Source organism: Plodia interpunctella, chromosome 29 (assembly GCF_027563975.2).
Source record: "Plodia interpunctella isolate USDA-ARS_2022_Savannah chromosome 29, ilPloInte3.2, whole genome shotgun sequence".
Classification (NCBI taxonomy): Eukaryota; Metazoa; Arthropoda; class Insecta; order Lepidoptera; family Pyralidae; genus Plodia; species Plodia interpunctella.
Window position 1 is genome coordinate 1173825 of NC_071322.1, and position 17594 is coordinate 1191418.

General features: G+C 35.4%; 2 protein-coding genes across 7 annotated transcripts in view; one reads left to right on the forward strand and one right to left on the reverse strand.

Annotated features, from left to right (window-relative positions):
- Positions 1-7730, reverse strand: part of Stat92E (Signal-transducer and activator of transcription protein at 92E) — a 32099-nt gene extending 24369 nt beyond the window's left edge. For 3 of the 5 annotated variants that reach the window (XM_053766361.2, XM_053766363.2, XM_053766362.2), the window contains exons 1-5: positions 7576-7717; positions 4021-4057; positions 3187-3244; positions 2277-2353; positions 1459-1608 (exon numbers count right to left, since the gene is read on the reverse strand). In XM_053766361.2, the coding sequence (XP_053622336.1) occupies positions 1459-1608; positions 2277-2353; positions 3187-3237 (278 nt within the window). In that variant the 5' untranslated portion in view covers positions 3238-3244; positions 4021-4057; positions 7576-7717. Of the gene's footprint in view, positions 1-1458; positions 1609-2276; positions 2354-3186; positions 3245-4020; positions 4058-6767; positions 6908-7575 lie in introns of those variants that run through there. The other 2 variants (XM_053766359.2, XM_053766360.2) reach the window with 2 other exon arrangements.
- A 1415-nt stretch (positions 7731-9145) lies between these two features.
- LOC128682234 (salivary glue protein Sgs-3-like) lies at positions 9146-16591 on the forward strand. Of its 2 annotated transcripts, XM_053766848.2 has the most exons (9): positions 9146-9317; positions 10705-10797; positions 11468-11596; positions 12312-12440; positions 12877-13272; positions 14041-14199; positions 14633-14790; positions 15159-15320; positions 15845-15980. In XM_053766848.2, the coding sequence occupies exons 1-8, from the start codon at positions 9280-9282 to the stop codon at positions 15296-15298; spliced, it is 1242 nt and encodes a 413-aa protein (XP_053622823.1). In that variant the 5' UTR covers positions 9146-9279; the 3' UTR covers positions 15299-15320; positions 15845-15980. The 2 variants fall into 2 exon arrangements, with proteins under 2 accessions (XP_053622823.1, XP_053622822.1); XM_053766847.2 differs by lacking the exon at positions 15159-15320 and having other exon boundaries at positions 15845-16591.
- Positions 16592-17594: the final 1003 nt, after the last annotated feature.

Genomic DNA, 17594 nt, shown 5'->3' on the forward strand with positions numbered 1-17594 from the left:
CGGAATAGGTAATGTTCCTATTACCACTAATTCTAACTCAAGACGTGGTATTAAAGAAGTAAAGAACATTTCTAATGTAGTATTAGTTCCTAACTTAGCTACTAATTTAATTTCCGTTAAGAAAGCAGTCGAAAACGGATTTACTGTTCTTTTTAATCAAAAAGGTTGTACATTTTTTGATGCTCTTACTTTTTCTTACACAGGTGATGCTATGTTGCATGGGTCCTGTAATGGTGGATTGTACTCCTTAGATTGTACTGTAAGTCTTCCCAAACAGTTATCAGCGTTCGAAGTACAGTGTGATGTATCAAATTTTCGTTTATGGCACAAACGACTTGGTCACTTATGCCGAATAGGATTAAAAGGTAGTAATGTTGGCGTAGAGTATAAAAACGTTGATAAAGAGCCCTGCATAGCGTGTATACAAGGTAAACAGGCTAGGAAACCTTTTAAACCCATAAAATACCGCAAAGCAACATCTAAGTTAGAATTATTTTTTTCCGACCTCATGGGACCTTTCCAGGTAGAGTCATTTCAGGGTAATAAATATACTCTAACTTTTATTGACGATTTTACACGTATGGTTTTTATTTATTTTATTTCTTCGAAAAGTGAGGTGAACAATAAATTTTGCGCTTTTAAGGCCATGATAGAACGTGAGACAGGGATGAAAGTCAAAACTTTACGAACTGATAACGGTACTGAATACGTTAATAAAGAGTTATCAGACTATTTAGAAAAGGAGGGAATTAGACACCAAACTACGGTTGTATTCAGCCCACAACAATATATTTAAATTATGTTTTGCATCAGTCATATCTTACTAACAATGTTGTCAAAATCAAATCATTTATTCAGAAATTAGGCCTTCACAGGCACTTTTTCACGTCATATTCTAAATTAAATGATGTTTACCAAAGCTACAAACTACTAGCATTTCGGAACGACCACTTCTGAGAAGAAATGCCTAAAGAAACTCATTCAAACAGTGTTGGTCCCTATTATGTCAGAAGGGCTTACCATTTTTTAAATATAAATTAATGTCTATCAGGAAGACAATGTTCACCGGTATTGACAAGTGGCCTACAATACTTCTAATCAGGCAAATTTCATTTTAAATACAGTCCATCTGGCGAAAAATACCAGCACACAAATTAACATATCAGACGGACAAGTTTATGTGTTGAAGTTTGTGTGTGACAAATAAAAAAAAACACCCGAATTTCAATATTAATTTCGCTACAACTTTTGAACGGCTGAACCGATTTTCATGAAACATGGCTAAGAACACTCGGGATAAAATTATATCTATGACAAAAAAAAAACTAATCGAAAATCGGTTCATCCGTATGGGAGCTACGACGAATCAGACAGATACACAGACAGACACGTTGAACTTTAAAAAAAAAAAAAAACAATTTTTGCATCGGAGGTTAAAAAGTTACTTGGAATCCTCACCCGTATTGGATGTGGATGGCCTTAGCGGCCTCGATGAGTTTCATCTTTGTGACGAACATCTCTGGCGTGTGTAGCAGAGCCGCGTGTTCGTTGATCTCGTGTACTAACTCCTCCACAAAGTTGAATTGCTGCTCGTCCGCCTCTGTCGTCCTGTTAGACGTACAAAAACACTTTTAAAAAGTATACATCATCATATCGAGTGTGTTATTGCTAACACTGGTGTCAGATTTTATTCATTCGAGTGGACATGGCTTTTACGACTGCTCACCGCCATCTAGTGGCAGGTACTCGCGTACACTACACTGAACTAAACTGTCAACCAGTTTAAAAAATATAAAAAAGACTGTTGCGAGGAGTGCACGCACACGTCTAGTACTTGGGACACTAGGGAAAGTTAAATTTTGAAATGGGAATGTGCCTATTTTTGCTTGTAAATAATAATATTTTTTTAATTTAATATCACTCGTACATAATTACATTTTTTCGCAAATTTTCTGAGTGGCCTGGGTACATAAGTTATTCTACATGTATTTCACAATAATAAATCTATTCTTACTTCAATTCAAAAATATAATTAGAATTCCTTATTCGTTGGGTAAGGAACTCTAATTGCTGAGGAAGCAACCGGTAAACGCTCTGAAAGCCTATCACGAAATATACAAACACGTAACACGATACAACTTCCACATGCCGTTTAATTTTGTCATATCGTGTACGCATTGTGTAAAAGAAAGAGAAAACGTGCGGACGCAATGACGTGCTACGTGTTTATGTTTCATGGTAGCCCCCCAGATAAGAGATATATAGTTTTAACTCACCATATACGGTTCTCGATCCAGGGGGCGAGACAGTGTCTCACTTCTATGGGGAAGTTTTCCATGTAGATTGACCGGACCTGGGATGTTTCATAAATACAGATTTAAATAAAAGAAAAATCAAACAATTTATCTGCTTAAATAGGGTAGGTAATATCTATTTTGTCCATGGTAATACCATAGTAAGTATAAATTAATTAATTAATTAATAAGTAGTAGTTGCAAGTAATAAATTAATAAAAGTAAAAATTAAATAAATAAATAAATATTCATCATAACATAATAAATAAATCAATACAAATAAATAAATATATAAAGACAAATCACACAGATTGAGCTAGCCCCAAAGTAAGTTCGAGACTTGTGTTATGGGATACTAACTCAACGATACTATATTTTATTTTATAACATATACTCATCCAGTCAGTTCGAAAAAGATCATTTTCCATATTGACCTAACCGGGGTTCGAACCCGTGACCTTCAGTGTGGAGTCCGGCATGATGACCATTTGGTACAGAGGTCGCCAGTACAGTATACTTTAGTAGAATATACAAACACACACAAATATAATAATCAATTTATAAAAGTATCACGCAATTGTTATATATAATAAGACAGTTGTTAACTGCGGCTTTAAATTTGTATTACAAACAAACAGTTCCGCGTAATGCGCTGCGTATGTGACTATTGGAAATAGCAACATTTTAGCATTGTTTATGACCTTTGACTTTGGTTATATTTGGAAGCTCTCTCTCTCTCGCTGTCTCTTCCCCTCTTTTTTGGACGAATACACGCATTTCATCACCTCCGATAGTTCAATAGGGCTGATGTAATAAAAAGTCCGTACATATACAGTATTAATATTTTCATTATTTAACAGTGACAACATATAAATTGTGTGTATGAGTTTACCTTTTGTAGGCAGTCCGGCGGGAGTTGCTGAGCCTTTGCCCAGAGCGACATCTTTCTTCTGTAACAGACATACAAAAAATTCTATATTACTAGCAGCGCCCCGTGGCTTGGCTCCCGTGGGAATTTCGGGATAAAAAGTACCCTGTGTATTATTCCAGGTTATATTCTACCCGTGTACCAAATAAAATTGTTAACACTTTTGAGATACGTGGTGAGGAAGACTAGAAAAATATTGACCGATTTTCATGAAATTTGGTAACTTTTGTAATACTGAATTTTTTAAATTATGTTTTTTAATTACTGGTATTATATATCACACACGATTATATATAATCCACAAACGAGTTACGATATTATTATACAGGGTCACTGGTATCAAACGCAAAACCTCCTAAAGACTACTTGGGTACATCAAAACAAGCAACTTTTATTCTGCGACTTTTCGAGATACGTAGTTTTTTTTTCATATAAAAAAAGCAATCTAATTTGCGATTCTACACATCTTAACTCTATATGGTAACCGAGCAATACGCACGAGTGAGTCAGTACAGTAGCGTTATGTAGCGGAATCAAACATAGAGTTAACGTTCTATAGAAACGACATTAAAACTAAAAAAAAAAGGAAAATGTTTGTATTTATGACGTTTAGACAAAAGTCGTAGAACAAAAGATGTTAGTCTCTATGTACCTTATGCACCTTTGGAAGGTTATGCGTTAGATACCAGTAACCCTGTATAATAATATCATAACTCGTTTATGGATTATATATAATCGTGTGTGATATATAATACCCTCTTTTCTCTGTAGTTGGGTTTAAAGCAAACATATGCTCACCAAGTCAATAGTAACTGCCGATTATCTGAAGGCTTATCTGAAATAAAAAAAAGATATAACGCATCAGGACACTTATCAATATGTTAAACGTTATGTTGAATGTCATTGCTCAATTCGTATGCGCAGGTATTATGATTTAACAACTAATAATTATTTGTTTCAGACACAAGATCCATAGCATAAAAACAAAAACTACTAGGAAAAGAGTTTTTTTTTTATTACTACTTAAAAAAAATCTCTAAAAGTAGTACTTAAAAAAGTGTTTATTTGTATACTACTGAGCTATTGCTCAGTAGTGTACAAACAAACACTTCCTCAATCTAAAAGTTGATAGGTGAATCATCTACTTTTATATTGAGGAAAACTATTTGTTATGATAGCGGCTACTTTAGGTACTTAGTACCTACTTAGAAAACACAAACAAATACTAGGGGGCACGGCCAGGCTTCGCACGGGATAAAACCATAATAAATCACCTACATTTTCTTCAGGAATTATTGAAAAAAATCCGCATCCGGAAAATTCGTTGCGTAGTTTTAAAGATCTAAGCTTACATAGGGACAGACAGCATGACTTTGTTTTATACAATGTAGTGGTACAACATCATGTTGCGCCGACATTCGCCGAACTCGGACAGATGGGGACGAATGAATGAACATTGAATAGTTAGTATGAGAGCTTTTATTTACCGCAATGAAAAACCAGCAATTTATGGCGAATCCGGAAAAAAATTGCGATAGTGTATTGTATAGTTAAAGTCATGTGTTATGTTTTTTTTTAATCAATGGTTTATTCAAATATTTGATAATAACACTAAATATTAAACAAAATGTTTCCTCCCAAGAATAGAAGCTATATATCTTAACTAATATTATAAATGGGAAAGTTAGTTTGCTTGTTTGTTACCTCTTCAAGCTCTATCTACTCAACAATCTTTTTGAGATTTTTCATACATGTAGTATGAAGTATGGAGAAGGACATAGGGTACCTTTCATCCCGGTAAAATAACTGTTAACTGGACAAAGCTAGTAGTGAATATTTTATGATAAATATAATAAATATATAAATATAAAACTCCTGTATTACAAGGGTTACTTTTGTAACCTATTTTCAAACACCATTCTCTCATACAACACATACAATATAGTAAAATTCATCTGTATTACATGGTATATTTACTCTGTGCCTTTATGTGAAGAGATACAAAAACATTTATTTTAATAAATTTTAAAACTGTATAACAAAATTAATAAATATTTGTTAATTAGGATATTTGCGGATAATTCTTTGTTTTCTTTTTTTAATAAATAAATAATGATTTTTGCCAAACCTAGTAGAAAAATGGTGGTGTTGTAATGGTTAACGCCCGCCTGTGGATCGAAAGGTCCCAGGTTCGAATTCCAGTCATGCCACATGAGTTTATATGCCAGTCTGACTCATGTATAGTAGTTTTCATCGTCCACCACTTGCTTCCGGTGAAGGAAAACATCGTGAGGAGACCTGCACACTGGTTGATGGTTAACTTGTATGGAGAAGGCAATGGCAAACCACTCCATTAATAATGCCAAGAAAGTTGTTGTGTGTGTTTTATTCTACATAACAACCACAACCCTCAGCCATGCGGAATACGACTATGAAGAAGTAAAAAATGAAGAATAAGGAAATCAATTAATTATCTCTTCGACTCAAGAACAGATTTCTCATAATAAAAATTTTCCTGTTTGGAATAAAGATCAAAATTGATCGACATTAAATAATTTAATGTCCCTTTAACATCCCAACTGGGATAAATGGGTTAAACCCTTATGAATAAAACATTATTTCACAGAGTCCTTTCAAATTAAATAACAGAAGTGCTGCATAACAAATTATTATTTTTCTTCCATTCTTATAAGGAAGTACTTATTAGAAAATCGTCTATGAGAAAAACAATGTGCTAGCTCCTGCTTACATTGTACTAGCTTTTGCCCGCGTAAATTTCCCATGCAAACAATTACATTTCCGGGATGAAAGATACAAAATGTCCATTTCCATACTTCAAACTACATGTATGTAAAATTTCAAGAAGATTGGTTGAGTAGATAGAGCGTGAAGAGGTAACAAACTTAGTTTTGCATATTAGTTAGGTCTAGTTAGGATAAATCAATCAAACAAAGGGTTGTAAACTGAATATTCTTCTCATAGACTAGTAACCAAACAGCTAATGTGTCTTTTAAGCTTTACAATTCATGGTACTGTTCACCCCATAAGCAATAAAGATGTGATACTATACTTATACCAATGATCAATTGAATTTTCTTAATAAAGTAATGAAGTAGGTAGATAATGCTAATAAAATTGTAACATGAAGCAAGGTTATCTTCGACTAAGTACTTCCTGGAATTTCAAATTCAATAAGCATGCATGCACAATGGTAGGTATCTTTTTTTATTGCTTGAGGCATAGGAAAATCCAAACAAAAAAAAAAATATATAGAAAAATATAATATTGAATGAATGAATTACACACCTACTTCAATCATTAGTAACTTGTGAATAATTCGTAAAAAAAAATCCAGTGAACAAATAATAGACCATGAATAAAATTACAGATAGACAATTAATAAACATTGTTATAATGAGGAAAATACTATGAAGAGTTTAATGATTACTGAGAACGGGACGGCTGAATATATTTGACATTATAATAGGCTCGTTATGAATTATATTAAGCCTTGACATAGGACAATGCAAGTTTTTATCACTTACTGTTTTTATGCTCAACTTGTAAAGCTCATTATTAAGCGCACATGTAACTCGAATAATAACAATAATATTTCAATGGTTCGCCTTGTCATCTATCTTCCGGGGCAAACACGACATTGTTCGTAAAATGGTTTTGCTTCTGCCCAGAATATCGAACATTGAACGCCCGCAACAATTCCCGTACCTAGCTGATTCCGAGAATTCTGACGTATACACACACAACCAAACAAGCTGCCGGGCTGGTAATTAGTGGTGTCGAACATCAGGCTCGCGTTATCGATTACAATTGTGATCGAGTGACATACGATAATCGATTAGATAATTTGTGGTGTCCATCTCGTAAGTTTAGTGAACAATAATTAAATGTAGATTCCTATTAATCTATAATGAATGCACGGACGAAAATAATATTATCGCCTTTCTTAAGTAGATAATTTAAAATATTTAGTTTTCTATTCTTGTAAAACTTTAATAAAATATACGTCTTTAAATCTAGATGAAATACTTATTTTAATAGTATTTATTTATGACGAAATAACGTTGAAAGACACGTTTTATTAACTTCATAACAAAACATTTACTATACTTATTAAATTTGAAATCAAATTATTTATTGAAAACTGATAACAAAAAATATAACCTAGATATTGAATATTCATGATTGTAAGTGAAATAAAAAAATAGACGGATATCGATAGTTCTATCGATTAATCGAATGAATAAACAACTACCTTTGTCCCAGGCCTATAACAACATGCGCAGAATTTTAATTTTAGCCGAATCAACAAACAGTCCTTCAGTTATAACTTACCTAATTATAAAATCAATTACGTTTCAGATTCATTAAACTAATTGTATCACATGGTAAATTGCACTCGGATCACTAAAATAATTCAAAAATTATTCCGTCAAGGAAAAATAACACGATATCACACAACACGAACCAAAGCGTGACGCACGTACACTGACTGGATGGACTGCTGACTGACAAACGCAATGTTGCCATGCCAACAGATAGCTCCCAACATGGATTTAGTATGTCGTTGTACGGACAGAGTATCTACTAATTCCATGACTCCCAGCTCCCACCCAGAAGCTAAACATTCAGCATCATGGCACTTCGTCATGGCACAAGCTGAGTGGTACCCTTTTGTAGCATATTTAATGTACCTTTGTTATATTAACATTTTGTTCATTTCCTGTGATGTATATGTTATAATGAATAAATTAATTTCCATTTCTAATTTCCAAAAAGTTGCTAAATTGTTAATTAAGTCTGTATTTTCCGATTATTGGGGTTCTAAAACCCATCTATCATCCCAAAGTATCTGTGTACTGTTTCTATATCTATACTGTGTACGAACGGTACAGTGTACCATGTAGCGAAATATGTAGTTGAAGCTAAATAAATATTGTCGATTTTTTAAACTGCTAAAAGTGTCTCACTAACTAATGATTAGTTATTAGTAACTATAGTATTTTTGTCGATAGGATATCGATAACGTCAACAGTAGCGATAGTTGAAAAGTTGTTAGTTAAAGTCATGGAATCATTAGGTACTCCGGAGTACCTACTAATTCCATGGTTTCATATTAGCTGTCTGTCAGTCTGTAGCCACAGATATTTATAAGAACATTATACCTGTAGCATGGAATTAGTAAGTACTCCTTTGAAGTACTTACTAAATCCATGACCTGTAGATCTAGCTTTAAAGTTGCTAAGTTGGCAACACTGCAATCGAGCGCAACGCAAAGTGACGGAGATCACAACGGAGCAGCATGGATAGCATGGATTTAGTAAGTACCTACTTACTAGGAATACCTACTAATTCCATGATAGATAGCTTATCCCGCGCGCGGGGCCCTTCTAAGGCAGGCTACTCAGGGGCGCCTGACGCAGGGGCGATCTAGGGTCTAAAGAAGGAAATGCATGTATTTCATAGAAAAGGAAGGTCGTCATACATCTCTTTATTTTAAATCCTTGCATCCCTTTCTGTAGTCCCTTAAATCGGAGCGTGTGTAGCCGGTACCAAATCTATGAGCTTATCTATCTGCCTTTGATCTACACAGAGAAAACCTAAAAGCTATCGAAAACAAAGACAACTAAGACCATAGATTTAGAAGGGTCCCGCGCTCTGGTCCTACTAGCACTTACTTTCTTGCAGCAACAATATGCAATATTCTGTCAGTTTTCTACACAGACATTTATCTAAATATTTAATGTTGTTTTTATATCTGTGATCTAAATATTGAATGTCTGTGATTTTCTATTCCATTCACTTCAACCTATTCACTATCCTGCCAAGATAAAAGGAAATATAGATTATAAACGAAATTGAACCTCTTTCTGTTAAAAACGCGGCAAGATTTAAAAAACATAGCATGTCGTGATCACACAACACACCATCATCGCGACATCAAAACTCATTTTTTGTGCAAGCAGACAAAAATAAAAAATTCAGAAAATGACAAAAAAATATAATAAATGTTGAAAATAAAAATAAAGAATTACAGTAATGGAAAATCAAAGTAAAAAGCCAAAACCCAAAACTATGTAAGTCTTATTAATTATTTGATACAATATATAAGCTATATTCTTATGCCGTCTCAAGTAGGTATCTTGAGGCGAAATTTATACTATGAATCTTCTGATTCATAAAGTTTCTACATAAATCGAAAGGTCTACCACGAAACATTCAAAGACATATCACCTTACTAACGTTCAAATGTTGTCTTTTTCCCGTATCGTGTACATATCGTGTACAAAAAGTTTTTATGTTTCATGGTAGCCCCTCAGATGCCCAAGAAACGTAACGGGTGACCCTCGCGCGCAATTTAGAGTCTCTAATCGACTGTGTTCGACGAAATTGGAGGTTTCGAGGTATATTTGCTGGTGGTAATAAAAAGCTCACATAAACTAAGTACGCAGTTTATATCCATAGGTACGTACGTTGAGTTAGTATCCCATAACAAGTCACCCATTTACTTCATTGGGGCTAACTCAATTTGTCTGGTTTTTCCATATCTACGTCGGAGAGACACAGAAATGAAACTTCAAAATATAATTACCGACCCTGCGGCCCTGGAAATCGTGTCTGTTACACATACATCACGGCATGGCAATTAAACTTTGTCTATCCACGACAATGTTCCGAGCCCCATATCGGAACTGTATGTCACAACCAGTTACGTCTATTCGTCGGTGTTCCACCGTGCTAACCAAGCACGATTTATCCTAAACAACTGTTTCAACAAACAGATAAGAAGAACATCAACAAAGTTACTTACTAACCACACAACCACATCACGTATATAGATAGAGAAATCTGAATTGAGTAACCACATTGTTCTGTCAATAGACACTTCACTTATAATTACAAATCAATAAGAACGAACCAGCAACAGCTAAAATGAGAATAAAGTAAACATCTCGTCTATTTTGTCGTCTAAAATGAGAATAAAGTAAACATCTTGCCTATTTTGTCGTCTAAAATGAGAATAAAGTAAACATCTCGTCTATTTTGTCGTCTAAAATGAGAATAAAGTAAACATCTCGTCTATTTTGTCGTCTAAAATGAGAATAAAGTAAACATCTCGTCTATTTTGTCGTCTAAAATGAGAATAAAGTAAACATCTTGCCTATTTTGTCGTCTAAAATGAGAATAAAGTAAACATCTCGTCTATTTTGTCGTCTAAAATGAGAATAAAGTAAACATCTTGCCTATTTTGTCGTCTAAAATGAGAATAAAGTAAACATCTCGTCTATTTTGTCGTCTAAAATGAGAATAAAGTAAACATCTCGTCTATTTTGTCGTCTAAAATGAGAATAAAGTAAACATCTCGTCCATTTTGTCGTCTAAAATGAGAATAAAGTAAATATCTCGTCTATTTTGTCGTAAGTAATTATTAGTTAACTTTAACATTATCGTATATATTTTCAGACGTATTCAATACCCAGCAGCGTATTCCCCACCGAACAAGGCGAGCCCAGAGGCACTATCTCCACAAACGGTCAAAAGAAAATCTGGAATTAAGTGAGTCATCGTACTTACTAATGCCACTAGTCGAGTAGACATCTACCAACTTTGTGTCTCGTTGCATATCCCGCAACTAATTCCCAGTTTTGAAAACATATTCCCATGGCAACCAACGGTAACAGGAATGTTACCTATTGCCCCGTTATTATTTTTTGAACTTCCCCGGGAATGGGGAACGTGTCCCCGTAATGGAAATTTGGTGTGTTTGTCCTTGAATATTTGTTACACAATTACGCTAATATAAATGCCTAGTGTGAAGCCAGACGAATTTTGATGAAATATGGTCAACCCCCTCCGGCTGGCCCTGCCAGCAGATGTCAACCCGAGAAATGCTGGCTTCATGACGTCAATAAGGATGATATGGGTGTCATTAACTATATATATATATATATATATATATATATATATATATATATATATATATATATATATATATATATATATATATATATATATATGCCTGTGAAGCCTGTGAAGGTCTAATTTCTGAATAAATGATTTGAATTTGAATTTGAATTTTTGTGACAAAGTAGGAAAGCGGAATCTGGTGTGCTCTATGGGTGGTGGCAGGAACCGGAACAACGTTCAGATGAAATAGTGTCATCGAAAAATTCTTTATCCCGTCTGTGGCGCAGCTAGTACAGTAGTAGTTGGTGCATGATTCCAGATCGTACTCTGATTCTATAAGGGTCGTCATAGAGAAGAAAAAAAACAAAGAGACGGGCAAAATAGTACAATCGCCGTGGCGTCCGTCGTCACCTCGCGACGTGATATCGCCCACCAACACTAAAAACAGGTGAGTATTGAGAAACAAAGCCAACCTGAGATAGGTTTAAAGTTCGTCTCGCATATTGGTTGGTTGGCTTGTGTGTAATATATTTAAATTAATATTATTGTCTGCATACAATCTGATACCTGGCAATGTTTGTTTGCAATAACATTATTGCACGAAAATATGTACATTAATCAAAATTAACACAAGAGAGGTGCACTGTCTGTACAACGGCGGACTTATAAATAAATAAATAATAATAAATAAATATATTGGGACAAATCACACAAATTGAGCTAGTCCCAAAGTAAGTTCGAGACTTGTGTTATGGGATACTAACTCAACGATACTATATTTTATAATAAATACATATATAAATAAACATCCAAGACCCGGGCCAATCAGAAAAAGATTGTTTTCCATCATGACCCGACCGGGGATCGAACCCGGGACCTCTCGGTTCAGTGGCAAGAACCTTACCACTGCGCCACCGAGGTTGTCACTTATCCCATGTAGGGATCTCTTACAGTCAACTGGCGATAGGTTATTCAATAATAATAATAATGACAGTTATTCAATTTTTAGAGTCTCCTTTTCGAATCGATATTATGATAATATTATTGTCTATTTTATGGAAAGGTTCTTTCAATGAAAATAGTATGGGATTTTCATGCTTTGTTTTTTTTATTTTATGTAAACTAGCAATTTAGGCCATCGTTTATTTCGATGTGTATTTCAGCTACCACTCAGCACAGTCGTGGCAGGACAAGGAGAAGAAGGCAGGCAGACAGACAAATAAACTGAAGCCGGCGAGGCGCGTGTCCTCCCGCAGCATCCAGATACAAACGCCTGCCTTCATAAAAAGCAGGTATTTACTTATACAGCCTGTCAAGAAATTGAAGAAGAGGGATTTTCAAGGAACTACAATTTTTGCCATTGCAATATCAAATAGAATGTTTAAGATTGGTCGATAAACACACAGTGTTGCCAGCCAATAGGAGACAGCGCCCTGATTTGTTTTCACCGCATTCAGCTCAATCGGTTATACATATCTGTTTCAAATTTGAATTGCAAGATTCCTCTCGAATAGACTGGGGGACATACATACATAGACATATTGCAAGTTAAATAAAAGCTTGCAAAAAATTAAACGTATCACAGAGATATCCAAGGATCCCTGATTTACACGCTCGAAAAACCTCGATGAACATTATATTATATATACTTATATTGCATAATAGAAATGCCTCAGCCTGTTGTTCAAGCACATGCTTATGAAATATATTTATCTATGTATATTCCAGCACGGTTCGTCCATGGCTTGACGAAGAGAAGACAGCCAGACAGACGAAACAGAAGCCGGTGAAGCGCGCGTCCACACGCATGCTACAATCGCCCACCCACAGAATGAAGGCTGCGTCCACACGCCAAATGTCATCGCCCACCTTTAGAACGAGACAAGCGCCTTACCAGACGCAATCGCCCACTTTTAGGACAAGGCGTGTGCCCTCTCGCCAGATTCAATCGCCCACTTTTAGAATGAGACGCGTGCCCTCCCGCCAGGTTCAATCGCCTATTTTCAGAATGAGGCGTATGCCGTCTCGACAAATTGAATCGCCCACCCGCCGGATGCAATCGCCCACCTTCAGAACGAGGCGTGTGCCTTCCCGCCAAGTACAATCACCTATTAGAAGAACTCGGTATGTGTCCCTTTCTTGCCCAAAAAGCTATATATCACAGTGTCTCTTTAAATGTAATATTATATAACAATTTGATTTGGTCAAACATTGATGTTTGTGAAATGAAATGTTTGCACTTTGTTGCTCTTTTTGGGATATAAATATTTTGTGTTTATGCGAAAGACTATGTAAAATAGCTTTGTGCTTAGTATGAATCGCTGGTTCAGCTTGACGACCTCGGTGGCGAAGTGGTAATGTGCTTCCCTCTGAACCGAGAGGTCCCGGGTTCGATCCCCGGTCGGGTCATGATGGAAAATGATCTTTTTCTGATTGGCCCGGGTCTTGGATGTTTATCTATATATGTATTTGTTATAAAATATAGTATCGTTGTGTTAGTATCCCGTAACACAAGTCTCGAACTTACTTTGGGGCTAGCTCAATCTGTGTGATTTGTCGTAATATATTTATTTATTTATATTTATTTATTTATAGCTAAGGCACTTTGAAGTCATAATGACTTTCTCTCTATTTAGCATTCTGCAAATCCTATAATACACTTGATCCACCGTGGATGTCGTGCGAGGCGACTAAGCGACACAAACCCCTAACAGCTAATAAGCAACAATAGTATTCTCAAAGATGGTTGACGTCAGGTTCTTCAATCGCGGCCAAATCTTCACTATGACGGGCTTTGCTGCTTCACAGCCCTGAATGCAACCGAAGATGAGGGAAAACTCGAGGATATCAGAGATTCTTATGCTACGCGGACACAGCATTAAGTGTTTTCAGTATTCGCGCTCTCCCCCCGCGGAGACTATCACCTCTGTTTGGTGTTTCGCCGCCTCGGCCGACCCGGTCGAACTGCTGCCGTCCGCCTAACAAGCGTTTAGATGCGAACGCAATCCATCTAAAATACGGCCTGTTCCCTAAGAAACCAGCGCCCCAGAGGTATAGATTCGCTTTGACAGAGATTCTAATCACAGACTTTTATAATTCTAATCAATTTGACGATACGTACTTAGTACGTAACAATAAGGTGTAAATAACGAGAGTTCTATGCTCAGCATTGGACAGAAAGGGGCTGAGTTGATAACAATCATACTGACTATTTTGCCACGTGCGGAAATCTTTCGCTAGACGAGAGGTTAAGGGCGTGGAATTAGGATTTAGGATTACGTTTGATAAAGCAGTAGTACTCGGTTCCAGCCTGGCGTTGAGCGAATAAAATTGTTTTTTTTTTTTTTCTTTATTTTTTTTTTTTGTAAAGAAACACATTTTGTAACTTACAAATTTGAACGGAACCTTCGGTGCGCGAGCCCTAAACGCACTTGACCGTTTTATTTATTTATTTGAAATAACCTAATTATTGTTATTTGTGTAGAAAAACGTCGAACTCCACACTTAACAAGCCGGCTGTGAATAAGAAAAAGACTACTCCGACTGAATCATTCATTCAATCGGTCATGGATCAGAACTCAGTTCAAATGGGGCAAAATCTTATTACAAAAAAGAGAGGATTAACGGACTCGTACCAATCTGGTAAGTACTTGTGGCATTGCGTTATTTCTATTTTTTAAACAAGCGTTTTCTGAATAGTAAACACGCCGCAGCGTGTTGTTTAGTTTTTTCTTAAAAAAAAAAAAAAACAACCTAAAAATATTATTCAGTTCCGGCTTTTAACTTTTGTAACATGATTGGTGTAAAAGTAAGACAATATACCTAGTTTAGGCTTCACACGGGCAGTAGAGCATAATATGTAATGTGATCATCCCGTCTTGAGGCCACAGAACTACAAATTCCCGGTATAATATTGTCCTTATAATCGAAACGTTCCGCTAATATATTGTCTCGCTTACAGCGATAGTTCAGTTTCCAATGGTCACATTACATGTTATACATTTTTTTAGCAACAATGGTGTCAACGTTTGCCGTGCCTCGGAGCAGTTGTATGAAGCAGCCTCGTTCCCGATCTCAGCGTTCGACGTCGTCGCGCGTAACATTTAACTTTGCTATGACTAGTGTAACTTCTAAATATAAAGGGCAATAATAATATGCGTGATGTGATTAAGGTAAATAACGTATTTAATAAGATTCTATGTCTATTTATTAATGACGGTCACTAGTGCCACCATCTCGTTTTTATTAATTTTATTGATAGCGTGTATAACGCAGGAGACTTCAGTTATTTATGATAAGACTAGGTATTATATTTTTTTCCATTATACGAAAGGTAGTCGCAATTAACGAACGCAAAGATTCAGTTGCAGTGCAGTTCAATTTAGAAATGAGTCGCTTTAGTGTTAAAAATCAATTTGACGATACGAATTTGCGATGGATCAGTTTTAACTGTCAGTCCTGAACCTAGTAACTGGTTGCCACCATTTTCTTCTTCTACTAATTAATTAATAATAATTTTTGGCAACGGGCATCCGTTTCTAACAAAATCAATTATTTAGTGTAATCACCGTGTTTCTTTTTTAATTTTCGCTATGAAATGAATTAAAATAAATTAATAGAAATGTGACGTTGGTGCTTGCGTGTGGGTTGGGCCCAGTCTTAAGACATAATCTAAATTAATGCGATTAATTCACAGAGCAGGCGCCTTCAGACGGGCCCACGCTGGTGTTTCAGCCAACCGCTCCAGTGCCCCAGATCATGCAGCGACTATGCACCACAGATATCTTCCATATGGACATCAAACCCGGCAATAATCGCTTCGCGTCTTCGCGAATCCCTAAAGTTACCGTTTTTTAAATTTGCACTATCATTATCTGGATAAAAGCGTTATGTATTTATTTATACATTGTCTATGGATTGTACATGTCCCATCATTCGCTGTTGTGCAGCCTTGATAATTGTGATTAGTTAGCGCGGTGTGACGTCGTGTAGATCCGGCTGTGACGTACAGTTCCGTGCGGAGGAGGGGCAAAATTGCTCCACGTCCGTGTGAATGGCTAAGATAAAGAAAAAAAATCGTATCATTGCTTGTATTCACTTCTGATTTCGTATACGTAAATATATGTGATCCCGCATTGAACCACGTACGAAATGTATTAATGTAAGTTTGTAAAATAATGTGGGCTCATACGGAAATCTTAATTTTCTCTTTTTGATCACTGAATCTGAATTAAGTACACAATATGGCCGTGTTTAAAACAAAGATTTAGGTAAGCATTGAAGAGAAAATGAAATTATTGTTTTAAGTTATTAAAAAAAAAGTATGTAATTTTTACTTAGCACGATTCTGTGCTTCAACCATGATTTTATGCTTTTTTTTAAATAACTTCTTTATGTAATGTTTTTTTTCTTTTGCTATAGATAAAAAATCTTTAAGTAAAAACGGTGTTTTATTTCTTACCAAAGTTTCTTCCTAATTTATTCAATAAAAGACAGGCGTCTACTTTCCAACGGTACCTACCTACTAATTCCATGGTCAAATCATAACTAATTAGAAGTAGGTACTTATTTCTAACGTCAAAAACAAGATAGAGAGAGCCATCATAGTTCTGCCGTGTCAGCCGTAGGTCAGTTAACTTGAGTTACGTGATATAACTCTGAATCGTAATTAAATGACCTCGTAAACCTATAGAAAAGTATTTTTTTCATTTGTTTCTATTTAAATCGATATACGAGACTGTCACCCAATCTCATGTAACAATGATTTTACCACTGTCATTTCGGCAAAGTACCGTATTTTTACTTACACGACTTAGATCTGTCAAGATACTCACAGTTATATGAATTAGGCGCGACGAGCGCACGACAATTACACGAGTTCGCCGTGATAGGTAAATTTTGCGCAAAAAATGCCTCGCTCCTATTCACCTGAGTCGATATTTATTTTGTTTATTTGCATACGGTCTCGGTCGCCCTGCAATTAATTATATAATTTACGTTATTTTTCTGCTACAATATTAAAGTAGTTTAATTAATTTTATTAGAGTTATATGGATGGTTATTCAATTCATTCTTTATTAATAGTACCTAAGATTAATAAACTTTGAAATCATTTGTTATAGACTTATGCAAATCCTATACCTAATATAGTTAAGTAGGTAGATCGATAATTTAGAAAAAGATTTCATTTTTGATTTATTCCAATTCAACTAGATATAAAGTGTTTTTGATTACTTATTACACTTTTGTTGTTCTTCTGCTAAAAAATAATATTTTGGTTTATTAAAGTGATTATTAATAACCACTCTTTTTATTTTAAAGAAAAATTCTAACTAGTTCGAAAGACTAACTTTGTAGGACTAAAACTGTAATTTTCTCTGTGTGTCTGTCTGTTTGTTTGCGCATGATTACTTATTTGGTCTAACTTGAAGAGAAGTGGTGGCAGA